At 51.7% G+C, this 12,873-nt stretch overlaps 1 protein-coding gene across 1 annotated transcript in view; it reads right to left on the reverse strand.

Moving 5' to 3' along the window:
- FANCA (FA complementation group A) overlaps positions 1 to 12,873 on the reverse strand; it is a 54,164-nt gene that overhangs the window by 24,252 nt on the left and 17,039 nt on the right. The window contains 9 exon segments of the mRNA XM_045533316.1: positions 4,825 to 4,874; positions 4,955 to 5,015; positions 6,503 to 6,591; positions 7,988 to 8,047; positions 8,142 to 8,237; positions 8,603 to 8,713; positions 11,755 to 11,888; positions 12,121 to 12,262; positions 12,607 to 12,683. Of these exon segments, the coding sequence (XP_045389272.1) occupies positions 4,825 to 4,874; positions 4,955 to 5,015; positions 6,503 to 6,591; positions 7,988 to 8,047; positions 8,142 to 8,237; positions 8,603 to 8,713; positions 11,755 to 11,888; positions 12,121 to 12,262; positions 12,607 to 12,683 (820 nt within the window).

A 12,873-nucleotide genomic window follows, 5' to 3' on the forward strand; every position in this document is an offset into this window, starting at 1 on the left:
AAAAAAGAAATAAAATATGACAAAAGAGGGAAAAAAATCAGAAGATCAGTCAAGGAGGTCTAAGAACTAAAAGGCAGGGGCATTCCAAGGAGAAAAGGCACAGAGGGGAGGGTCCGGTCAACGCAGCAGCCGGCGTCTGGGATCTCCGTCAGCGTGGCCCGGGCAGTGGGTCGCCGGGGGCATTGGAGGTGCGCACATGCAACACCTCTGAAGGACCATGAGTGTCCAAAGGCAAACCACGTGCTCAGCCAAGGAATAAAATTAGACCCCACCAAAATACATAAAATTTCAAAACATGAAGAACAAAGAGAAGACACTATAAGCCTCCAGAGAGGAAAAAAACAGGCCATGCAAAGAATCCTAAGTTATAACAGCTTCTAACTTCCCAACAGCAGCGCTGGGAGCAGGATGGCACCGGGCCGACACTGTTCACAACGTGAGGAGCGGCTTTCCTTTCCAACGGAGATTTCCACCCCAGCTAAGCCACCAATCAAGTGTGAGTGCTGAGTAACCGTGTCAGCAAAACTGACTTCCACCCCATTCCGTTCTTAAGAAGCTTGGGTGTGCGTTACCAGATGAGTGGACGAAGAAAACACGGTATATACACAACGCAATACTGTTCAGCCATAAAAAAAGACTGAAATTATGTCACCTGCAGCAACAGGAATGAACCTGGAGGACATCATCTTAAGTGACAATCAGCCAGTCACAGAAAGGCAAATTCTGTACTACTCCACTTCAGAGCAGTCACATCCCAGGGACAGCAGCAGGGTGGCTGCCAGGGGCTGGGGGAGGAGGAGAGGGGGGTCAGTAGTTAATGTGGACAGTTTCAGTTCCACAAGATGAAGAGCTCCTGGCTGGGCGCGGTGGCTCTTGCTGGCAATCCCAGCACATTCGGGGGCTGAGGTGGGAGGATGGCTCCACACCAGGAGTTCGAGACAAGCCTGGGCAACACGGTGAGACCCCGTCTCTACACAATACAAATAAACAATCAGCTGGGCATGGTGGCCTGTGCCTGTCGTCCCAGCTACTCAGGAAGCTGAGGCAGGAGGATCCCTTGAGCCCAGGAGTTCAAGGCTGCAGTGAGCTGTGGCTGCACACTGCACTCCAGCCTGGACAGCAGGGTAAGACCCTGTCAGGAAAGGAAAGGAGGAGTTGTGGAGACGGATGGCGGTGACGGTCGCACAACACTAACACCACTGAACTGTGCAGTTAATGGTTAACATGGTAAATTTTCTATTATGTGTATGTTAAAACAATAAACAAATTAGAAAGAGGAAAAAAGCCTAGTGGCAAAAATCTGTATATTTGGAAAACAGATTTTCTTATAACTTATAAATTATAAGAAAATCATAATGCAAATGGCCCACACTTAGAACTGAATGACAGTGTTTGTGCCACGTACGGAAACTTCCAGAGGGCAGCTACAGCAGTGCCTAGAGGGGAGATTTATGAAGCCACATGCCTTTACTAAAACACAAGAAAGGTTAGAAGACAATGAATTAAACGATCAGTTTAAGAAGTTATAAAAAGAGCAATGAAGTAAACCCAAACAAAATAAAGTTAAAATCTAAAATTAACCAAAGAGCGGATTTAAAAAGTCGACTGGGATGATCACACCACTGCACTCCAGCCTGGTGCCACAGCAACAGTGTGCCCTAAAAAAACGTTAATTAATTAAATTAAATTAAAACACCCAGCAGGGAAGACAATATAAAACTAATTATTTGATAAAATTAATAAAACAGTCAAATCTTTAATAAAAATGAGTCAAAAAGGGCAACACTAACCCTTTTCCTTTTAAAACAAAAAGGAATAAAAAGTACAGATAAGGTAGCCTGATTTTGAAAATCATAATAGAACATTATGAATAACACTGTCAGTAAATTTGGAAACTTAGATGAAATGGACAGTTTTCTAGAAACACACACAAAAACAGATTCAAGGAGAAATGAAAACTCTGGCTAAACTAGTAATGATTCAAGAAACCGAGTTGGCGCCAATGTCTGGGCCTCCGCAAGGCGCGAGGGCCAGATCACTGCACAGCCAGGTGTGACCAGACCTTGGGGAACACACACCCTGGTGCACACCCCGGTTCAGAGAACAGCAAAGCTGCCCCTTCGTCCTGCGAGGGGCCAGAGCCTTGAGGCCAAAGCAGCCAAGATACATACAGAATGACAGATGCAAACCCCCCCAGCAAGGATCAGGGAATCAAATCCAGCAGTTTACAGAACACAAAATCATCACCAAGTAGCATACACACCAGAAGGGCAAGGACAGTTCAACAGAGGAAGAATCAATGTAACCGATCATGTTCACAGACTAAAGAACTGCAAGGTCATCTTCAGAGATGCAGATAGAGCATTAATTCAGGCTAAAGATCCCTAGAAAATTAACAAGAAATAAGTTTCTTTTCCTTTTAAATTTTCATTCTATTTTAGTTTTATTTTGAAAGAGGGGTGAGTCACGAGTGGGGTCGATTTCCTTTTTTTTTTTTTTTTTTTGGAGACAGGAGTCTGACTCTGTTACCCTGGGCTAGAGTGCAGTGGCATCATCATAGCTCACTATACCCTCAAACTCCTGGGCTCAAGCAATCCTCCTGCCTCAGCCTCCCAGAGTGCTAGGATTACAGGCATAAGCCACTATGCCCGGCCAAGAGAATTTTCTGAATACAATAAAGGGTATATATAAAACAAACTAAGGAAATATCACAATTAACTGTATAACCTTAGAAGTATTCCTATTTTAGTAAGAAACAAGATGCCAGTTTACAACTCCTATAATTCTATATTAAACTAAAAGTCCTTCCCAATATAAGACAAAAATTAAGAGGTATAAAAATCAGAATAAAAGAGACAAACTGTTGTTCTTCTAAACAACGTGATTATCTATAGAGAAAATCCACAACCCAGCAAGGAGAACCAAGTCCAGCAGTTGCTGGGTACCAGGTCACCTACATACACCTCAGCAACAACCAACCAAAGAAACCAACAAGAAATAATATGCTGTTCACAACAGCAACACACCCTGCTACTTAGCAGGAAATCTAACAAAAGATGCACAAAATCTTGATAAAGAGAAATCACAAAACACTATCAAAAGATCTGAATAAATGAAAGATATACTATGGAAGGAAAAATAGTGTAATAAAGTCAGCAGTTCTCAAATTAATCTATAAAATCAATAAAATTCCGTTCAGAATTCCAAAAGCATTTTCATAGAGATACACACAAGGACGGTCACTGAGGCACAGTTAAAGTATAAAACGGAAATAACCGAAGCGGCCAATCGCAGGGAATGAACAAATTCGTCCCACGCTCACGACGCTGTATGTACTCTTGTGGTGAGCCGCAGCACCCGGGCTGAGCAACACAGCAGCTGCCAGAGAAACGGACCAGAGCACGGACGACAGTGAGTGTGAAAACACACTGTAGAACACACACGTCAGCTCCACGTGAAACACACACACATGACTGATGTGTGCGTCAATGTAAATACACATACATGGTTTTCAAACACATAACAAAGGAATCAAAACACAGAGGAAGGAATTCTACACCAACTTCAGGATAATGGTTTCCTCGGAGATGGAAGCGGGGGCTGGGATCAGGGAGTTGGACTAACGGGGCTTCCGCTGTATCTGTAATATTCTGTTAAGACAGACCAGGCGCGGTGGCTCACGCCTGTAAATCCCAGCACTCTGGGAGGCTGAGGCGGGAGGATCACCTGAGCCCAGGAGTTGGAGGCTGCAGTGAGCTGTGGTGGTGCCGCTGCCCTCCAGCCTGGGCCAGAGTGAGACCCTGTCTCAAAAAAAAAAAAAAAAAATAGCAGGAATATGGGTGGGGGTACGTGGGTGTTTTTTAAATTGGTCTCTGTACTTCTGTATATATTTGAAATATTTTATAACAAAAACATATAAAAATAAGGATCCCAGAGATAAAAAAAACACAAAAGATTTTTACTTTCTAGGCTTTCTCCTTTCAATCTTCTCAGAGGTGCAAACACTTTTTAAGTTTCACTAGAAAACAGGATTCAGAGTTTCTCCCACCAAGGATGAGCTCTGCGAAACAAACCGACTTCTTGCTACTGGAAGCCACGGTGCAGGTGAGCCAGGACACACCCTCACTATTCTCACAGGAGCCCAGCTCTGTCCTACGGTTTGGCAGCATGAGGCTTTCTCAGGGCAGTTTTCCTTCCTTGCTTAAATTACACGATGATTATTTAGTGAAACACTAATGTTTTTTAATCCCAGACCAATCATCCTAAAAGTTCATTAAAGAATGATGGTGGGCCAGGCGCGGTGGCTCACGCCTGTAATCCTAACACTCTGGGAGGCTGAGGCGGGTGGATCGCTCGAGGTCAGGAGTTCGAGACCAGCCTGAGCAAGAACAAGACCCCGTCTCTACTAAAAATAGAAAGAAATTATCTGGACAACTAAAAATATATATAGAAAAAATTAGCCGGGCATGGTGGTGCATGCCTGTAGTCCCAGCTACTCGGGAGGCTGAGGCAGGAAGATCGCTTAAGCCCAGGAGTTTGAGGTTGCTGTGAGCTAGGCTGACGCCACGGCACTCACTCTAGCCCGGGCAACAGAGTGAGACTCTGTCTCAAAAAAAAAAAAAAAAAAAAAGAATGATGCTAAGTGGTCATATTCAAAATCAAACAATTTTCTTTTAAAAATCATAACCACATGATTTTTGAGCCAATATTTTGTAAGTAAAACATATTAGTAATAAAACAAATTTCTCTAGAAAAGAACCATAATTCTTTCCACTACCAAAAACCACTGGAAGCAGCAGCCCTTCCTCCTGGGTTCTGACGTACCTCTTCAGGGACTCTATAAAAGCCATTCGGGAATCAGGGACTTTCGGGAGCTGAGAGGAGAGAGAGCCCAGTGAGACGCAGGCAGGGAACGTCCTGCTTCCTGGTCGCAAACGCAGGGAGACACACTCACCACTCGAGGTGTGAGCAGGGCAGGGAGAAAGTGCGACACGTAGTAGGGCCTCCTGAATATGCTGCAACAGAGAAAAGCAGAGGACGCCTTCATGAACTAACGAGAAGGCCGGCGCGGTGGCACCTGCAGTCCCAGCTACGCAGGAGACCGAGGCAGGAGGATCCCTCGAGCCCAGGAGCCGGAGGCTGCAGTGAGCTATGGTTACGCCACTGCACTCCAGCCTGGGTGACACAGAGCAAGCCTGTCTCAAAAACAAAGAAAAACGACAATGAAAAGGCAGTTTCCACAGACGGCAGCACCACGGCGTCTCCTTTCATTTCAAGGCTGATGTTTCCTCACGTTTCTATCTTCGCGCCCACTGCTGGGGGACACGTCAGGCCAGGGCAGATGGTCACACCCTGTGTCCCAGGGAACCCGTGCCACGCTCTGCATGCCTCTGGGGTTGGCCATGGAACCTGGGCCACGTAAGACCATGAGGGTGGCCTTAGATCCATTCTGGGCACTGTCCTGGGGGCTGACCTCAAAATCCTGGGAACTGGAACCAGTTCACCACACTGGCAGCCACCAGAATTTCAGATGTTTGGGGATCCCAGGAATTGAATACAGTTTTGCTATTCCACTCTCTGTGCTGGCTTCAGATTGGTCACCAAGACAGCACTAACAAAAAAATCAACATTCACTGGGTGTCGGGCAGGTGCGAGGGGGAGGAGGGGATGGGTATACACACACCTAATAGGTGCGTTGCACACCGCCTGGGGGATGGACATGCTTGAAGCTCTCAGTCAGGTGGGGCAAGGGCCATATATATAACCTGAACATTAATTAGTAAACCCGTCGGCCGGACGCAGGGGCTCATGCCTGTAATCCTAGCACTCTGGGAGGCCGAGGTGGGTGGATCATTTGAGCTCAGGAGTTCGAGACCACCCTGAGCAAGAGCAAGACCATGTCTCTACTAAATTTAGAAAGAAATTATATGGACAGCTAAAAAAATATATACAAAAAAATTAGCTGGGCATGGTGGCACATGCCTGTAGTCCCAGCTACTTGGGAGGCTGAAGCAGGAGGATCGCTTGAGCCCAGGAGTTGCTGTGAGCTATGAAGAAACCACAGCACTCTAGCCCGGGCAGAAGAGCGAGACTCTGTCTCAAAACAAAACAAAAAACAAAAACATTGTACCCGTTAACATACTAAAATTTAAAAAAAAAATTAAAAAAAAAAATCACTGTTACCAAACTGTGAGCCCTGGCAGGGTTCGGGCTAAGCCAATGCCACCCGTCAGCTGTTGGGGGGGGGGCACCATGCTTTTCCAGAAGGAAACGTGTTTCCCAGCAGGAGCACAGCTCTCCACGTCACTCTGTGCCCCTCAGGGCAGGCTCTCTGCTGCGACCTTCCTGCCCCCAACTCCTGCCTCTCCGGGAATAGACGGCGACCACCCTCATTACGTGGCCAAGGACACAGGACACGCTCACAGGAGCCCCGACGGGGACGGCCGTCACAGTGGAGTCTGGGTGAGAGGAGTCTGGGTGAGTCCGGACAGCCCGGCCCTACCTGGCCTCCATGACGGTGACTGGGATTCTGCCCGTGTGTTCAAACACCGCGATGGCCTTGTCAACATCCTGCGGCGCTTGGCTGCGGGGCTGGGTCCCACACAGGGAGGGAGGGGCAGAAAGAACACAAGGATTAAAAAAGGAAGTGAGCAGGTAAGGCCAGCACCAGCCCCTTCCTTGTTGCGATGATTCTCTGCACAAATCAAAGGCAAAGGCTGACATGGTCGACACACAGCAAGGACCTGGGACATATGTGCAAATTCCCCAAATGCCAGCAAAACGTGGAAAGGGATCACACTTGCTGTCTTCTACCTTCAGAAAGCTCAAACTCAGACAGGCTGGACGAGGCAGCTCACGCCTGTAATCCCAGCACTTTGGGAGGCCGAGGTAGGAAGGCTTGAGGCCAGGAGTGCGAGACCTGCCTGGGCAACACATCAAGACCCCATCTCTACAAATTAGTCAGGCAAGGGGCGCACTCGGGAGGCCGAGGTGGGAGGATCGCTTGAACCCAGAAACTCAAGGCTGCAGTGAGCTACGATCACACCACTGTACAACAGAGTGAGACCTCATCTCTAAAAAATAAAATTAAATTTAAAAATATAAAAAAGATTTCCAGGTGAGAAGAAGTAGAGACTTAATTTTTGAGATTTAAAAAGATTATGGGCTGGGCGTGGTGTCTCACGTCTGTAATCCTAGCACTCTGGGAGGCCGAGGCGGGAGGATCGCTTGAGGTCAGGAGTTTAAGACCAGCCTGAGCAAGAGCGAGACCCCATCTCTACTAAAAATAGAAAGAAATTATCTGGACAACTAAAAATATATACACAAAAAATATTAGCTGGGCATGGTGCCACACGCCTATAGTGCCCGCTACTCGGGAGGCTGAGGCAGGAGGATCGCTTGAGCCCAGGAGTTTGAGGTTGCTGTGAGCTAGGCTGACGCCACGGCACTCACTCTAGCCCGGGCAACAGAGCAAGACTCTGTCTCAAAAAAAAAAAAAAAAAAAGATTATGAAATGGCAACTTAGGAACAGCAACGAATTTTCAATGGAAAATTGCACTAAACATTTTCACCTAACATTTTCACAACATCCGTAAGTGGTCTTCAGCAATTCGCAACCTCGAAGTAAAAAGGTCTTAAAAATTAGAAAAGGTTGTTTTTACCCTTGACATACACACACCACACGGCCATCTGACCTTCAGCTTCCAGAGTTAACACTTTTCTGCGATTCCCAGGAAACAGCACAGACCAACTCTTCCAGCCAACCCCACATCCACAGGCCTCCTAAAAGGACCAGCGACCGGCACCAGGCACTGCCCCCACCCCAAGGGGACACACCCAGCGCAGGACACTCGGAACAAGGCACCTCCAGACCGTCCGCCTCTCTGCACCTGGGCCGCAACGCTGCCCTGAGTCAGGGAAGGCGGGACCCGCACTTGGTGGGCCCTGAGCATGACTGAGACCCCGCAGGGCGGCCGCAGGGCCCTACCTCGGGAACGTCCCCAGCCGACGACACGTCCTCATACAGCCCCATGGTTTCGATACCAACCTTCAGAGAAGAGGTGGAAGAAGAACATGAAAATGGAGACGCTGGGCTCTGCCGGGACAGCTCTCAGGGGCAGGCGCGGAGGCCACAGACTTGCCTTGAGATCAGTCAGGCGTGTCTTGGCCAGCGCCACGTAGTCCGTGAGGAGGGAGCGGTACTTGTTTGGCACCAGGGGTGGGTGGAGGATGTGCACCTGAGAGACAGCAAAGCATGAGACATTGGTGCACACGCCGTGGGGGGACACACGCCATGGGGGGGAACACACCATGGGGGGACACACGCCGTGGGGGGACACACACCGTGGGGGGACACACACCATGGTGGGGGACACACTGTGGGGGGACACACACCATGGGGGCAACAGTTCGTGTCCAAGAACTAAAACAAAGCTGAATAGACACACAGTCCTTTGCCCAGTAAACATTTATCAAAATTAAACCCCACAATACAAGGCTGCTTCCCAAGCAAAAATTTAAGGAATCCTAACCCAGTTGGTCCTACCGGTCCTCGGCAGTGAGCGAGAGTGGCAGGAGCCACAGCACCACGGCGAGATCTCACCTGCATGTACCGGGGGGCCTCAAAGGGCACGAGGTCCGACAGGAACTTGAAGAGGAAGACCAGAGCCTTCTTGCTGCAGGCGTGGTGGCCCCGTGAGCTCCCAAAGGAGGCCTGTGGAGACACGGCGTGAGACCACGCTGGCCCCGTGAGCTCCCAAAGGAGGCCTGTGGAGACACGGCATGAGACCACGCTGGCCACGTGAGCTCCCAAAGGAGGCCTGTGGAGACACGGCGTGAGACCACGATGGCCACGTGAGCTCCCAAAAGAGGCCTGTGGAGACGGGGCATGAGACCACGCTGGCCCCGTGAGCTCCCAGAGGAGGCCTGTGGAGACACGGCGTGAGACCACGCTGGCCCCGTGAGCTCCCAGAGGAGGCCTGTGGAGACACGGCATGAGACCACACTGGCCCCGTGAGCTCCCAGAGGAGGCCTGTGGAGACACGGCGTGAGACCACGATGGCCATGTGAGCTCCCAAAGGAGGCCTGTGGAGACACGGCGTGAGACCACGATGGCCCCGTGAGCTCCCAGAGGAGGCCTGTGGAGACACGGCGTGAGACCACGCTGGCCCCGTGAGCTCCCAGAGGAGGCCTGTGGAGACACGGTGTGAGACCACGCTGGCCGGGCAGGGTCCAGCCGCCACAAGAGCTCATCTCACGGACAGAAAACTGATACTGTGAAAGAGAAAAGTGACCAAAAGTGATTTTGTTTTGTGCATTTAAAGATGTCATGGCTGCGCTTTGACGAGATGAGCTGAAAGTTTATTCACAGGAAGAAAGTAAAGAGTAATTTGCTGTAGGAAACAGTAGCTATGGTGTCCCTCTGTGATACTCAGGGCGCCCCGTGCTGAATGCCCGGATAAGAGCTCTGCTCAGCAAATGTGCCTTCGTCCCACACAGACACCTTCACCCCCAAACTCCCCTGCAGGGGAGGTGGCCGCGGGAACACAGGCTGAGGGCAGTCGCCCCTCAGGAGGTGGAACCCCAAGACTGCAACAGAACACTGTGGAGCAACAGCGAGCCCCAGGGAAACCCTGCAGGGGGCGGAGGGAGCGTCCAGGCTGCTGCGGACCCCAGCGGTCGGGGCAGGAAGGAGAATTACATCATCGTGGCCCGGACACATCACAAAGGAACCTGAGAGAGAAGGTGCAGGTACAGGAGAACCAAACAGCTCCGCCCCGAACCACACGGATTGCTGCGGCCCTGACCGTGTGCGTGGGCCGCGCCGGGTTGCTGGTCACTGTGAAAGCTCAACTGCAACGTGAACTGAGGGCTCACCACGGTCTTCTTGGAAGCGTACAACGTGCTGTCAAACTCTGCCCATTGTTTCGAATGTTACCACACAGACAGGTGTGAGCCGTAAGGTGGAAAGGGGGAGACGCTGGCGACATTCGCGATGTGTCTCTGACAGGGGATGGTCGAGAGGAACAAAGCTCAGACATCACCTATGTGCCACAGGCCAGGAAAGTGGCTCGACGCCAGTCACTTAGAGATTTAAATAAAACCGTAGACTACACCAGGGGTTCCCCTCCCCCAGCTGTGACCGCCCAGCCCCCACCTACGCTCACACCAGGTGCACAGGGCCTGAGCTCCCTCCTCGCTCAACTGTCCGTCCCTCAACTACCAGTGAGCCTTGCTGACGCCAGCTGTGGGGACACACCTGTGCCCACACGCAGGTGAGGTATCTACAGCAACACACGTGCCAGGGCGTGGTCACAGCCCCCAGTTTGAGTGTCTCTCCAGCAAAAAGGCAGTTCTTCCCATGATTAAAAAAAATACACTAACTACACAACGCGATCTGCTCAGAACTATACTAACAACCTGGAGGGCTCAAATAAGCAACCATTTGGTCTATTTATTAATATATTGTTTCCTAAAGATAAAGGTGAAAGCAGATAATCAAACGTTGAACATGCATGCATACATCTACAAAACTCATCCAATTATACGTTTAAGTTGGGTGCATTTGATTTAAATTATACCTTGATAAAGTCGATTTCAAAAGGTGAGCGGGAAAGCAAACAAAACCAAACACCCCCGCCCCACACAGCACTCCAGAACCGTTCCTCTCCCAGCCCGGTCACCTTGGAAAATGTAAACCCCGGGAGACACCTGGCCTGAGACCCCAGCTACCTGCGGCACTGCTGCAGTCCAGAGAGCAAAGCCCCTGCCGGCAGGTACTGTGTACGCGAACACAGGAAACCAGGCTGGACGCGCACACACAGCCCAGGGTGGTGGGTAGATTCCGGCACAAACCTCCCCGCACCCCGCTGAGGACAGGGCAGCCACCCACACCTGCATTCAGGGGGAGCCCCAGGCCAGCTGGGCAGAGCTGCGGAGCCTGAGGTCCCATGACAAGGGACTCTGAGGAAGGAAGAGCCAGCAACACGGCAACTGCACACCCAGCGTCCACCACAGGGCAGGACAGCAGCTCACCTGTCTGGGCAGGCCCTTCTCAGCGGGCCCAGGTGCCGCCGCCCTCTGAGCGCAAGGCAGGTGAGAGTCCCAGGGAGGCCAGCACCTCACCAAGGTGGGCAAGTCCAGGCTTCCACAGAGTCAGCCCTTCACACGAGGAGCCTGCCCGACCTCGAGTCGATGGCCAAAGACACCCACAGCCAGCACGGCCAGGGTTCTCACACCGGCTGGCCGAGGGCCCTGGGCTCCCCTTTGGAAGCTCCGCCTCGGTGGGCCTGACGCGGGCCAGGACCTGCATCTCCAAAGCTCTCTCCAGGTGGGGCTGCTGCCAGCTCAGGTTTGGGAGCAGCCCGTAAACTGCACCAGGAGAACGCCAGGCGCGTTGCAGGAAACAAGCAGAACGTGCGACCTTCCCTGAAGAAGCCGGGCACTTGCTTCACTTCTTACAAGAAAACAAGACTCGGTACATTTTGCAAAGAGCAGCAGCCACACTTCTGTTTCCCTCTTCCTAATCGATTTCACTATTTTCTTACAAAAGAGGGAGGGGACAGCCCGCAGGGACGGGACAGCCTGCCACGGGAGCCCCGCTGGAAGGAAGCTTCCTCCAGAGACGCACGTGGCAGGTCTGTCCAGGGACACAGCCACAAGCTCCTCTCCTCAAGCCCAGCGTCCCACCAGCAGAGCATGGGGAGGAGCCTGCTGAGGACCAGCAGCTGAGGCGAAAGGCAGCCAGGTGCTCACCTTGAACCAGTCTGCGTAGGACGGGAACACAGAGGGACCCTCCAGAGCAGCCTGGCGCACGATCAGGAACGCGGTGAGCAGGCTGTCCAGGTGGCAGCTCTCGAATGCTTGGGCCGTCAGACGGGCCACCCAACCTAGGTGAGAGCCAGGACCAGTCAAGGCTGAGCTCGGGGCCTGGTGGAAATGACACATCAAGTGCCCGACTGGGACAACGTGCTTGTCCTGAGCGCCAAACAGTCTGTGTGAGGGTGTTCCTGGGTAGGCAGAGAAAGGCCTCCCCGAAAACGCTGGGATTCTGCCGCCCCCGGGGCCCAGGCCACACACCCACCACACCCGACCAACGACACCCAGCTCGCTCGGACGCACCGCTGACCAGCTGCTGTGCTTCTGGGACGCAGACAACCAGCGTGGACACGCAGGACAGCACACGCTGCCAATTCACCTCCTGGGTTTCCAAAACTTCTTGCAAATGGCCAACCAACTCCTCCGGACTCAACATCACAAAGAGCTGAAACACAAGTGCCCACTCGCTTCAAAGTCACGGCAAACCACACCAGGCAAAGCCAGGCCCTCGCCTCCCACGAGCCCTGGCCCACCGGAGCCACCTCCCGCCTCCCACGGGAAGGATCCAGGAGGCGGATGCAGCACAGCTGCCGTGAAGAGGCTTTGTCTCTCCCGTGCGTGGCCTCGGCACCAGCTGGAAAACCCCCCTCTCGGGGAGGCCCCCACGTGGACAGCCACGGCTCCCCGCAGGCTCCAGACTCTGCCCACACGGAGTCCCTGGGAATCAGCTGGACAGGACTCAGCCCGTCAGACGCAGACCCCCCGTGAGCCGGGCGGGTCCCCACTCACCCTGCGGTACAGAGCGCTGAGCAGAGGGTGGGTCCGCGCGAAGCTCCACTCTCTCTGCGCCTGGACGGCATCGGACGCTGCAGGAAACAGACACGGATTTCACGTCAGTGATCGCAAAGTTGGGTCTCAAAGCTTCAATGTGAAAAAACTGTCTTATTTTAATTTGTATTTTTTCTATGACTGATAAGTACACCATTTCCCTGTTTGTTGTCTATTTTCTGCATTATCAACTCTCTGTGCCTGTAGCCCTAATTACGTACTGCTAAT

This window comes from Lemur catta, chromosome 20, assembly GCF_020740605.2.
Source record: "Lemur catta isolate mLemCat1 chromosome 20, mLemCat1.pri, whole genome shotgun sequence".
NCBI lineage: Eukaryota > Metazoa > Chordata > Mammalia > Primates > Lemuridae > Lemur > Lemur catta.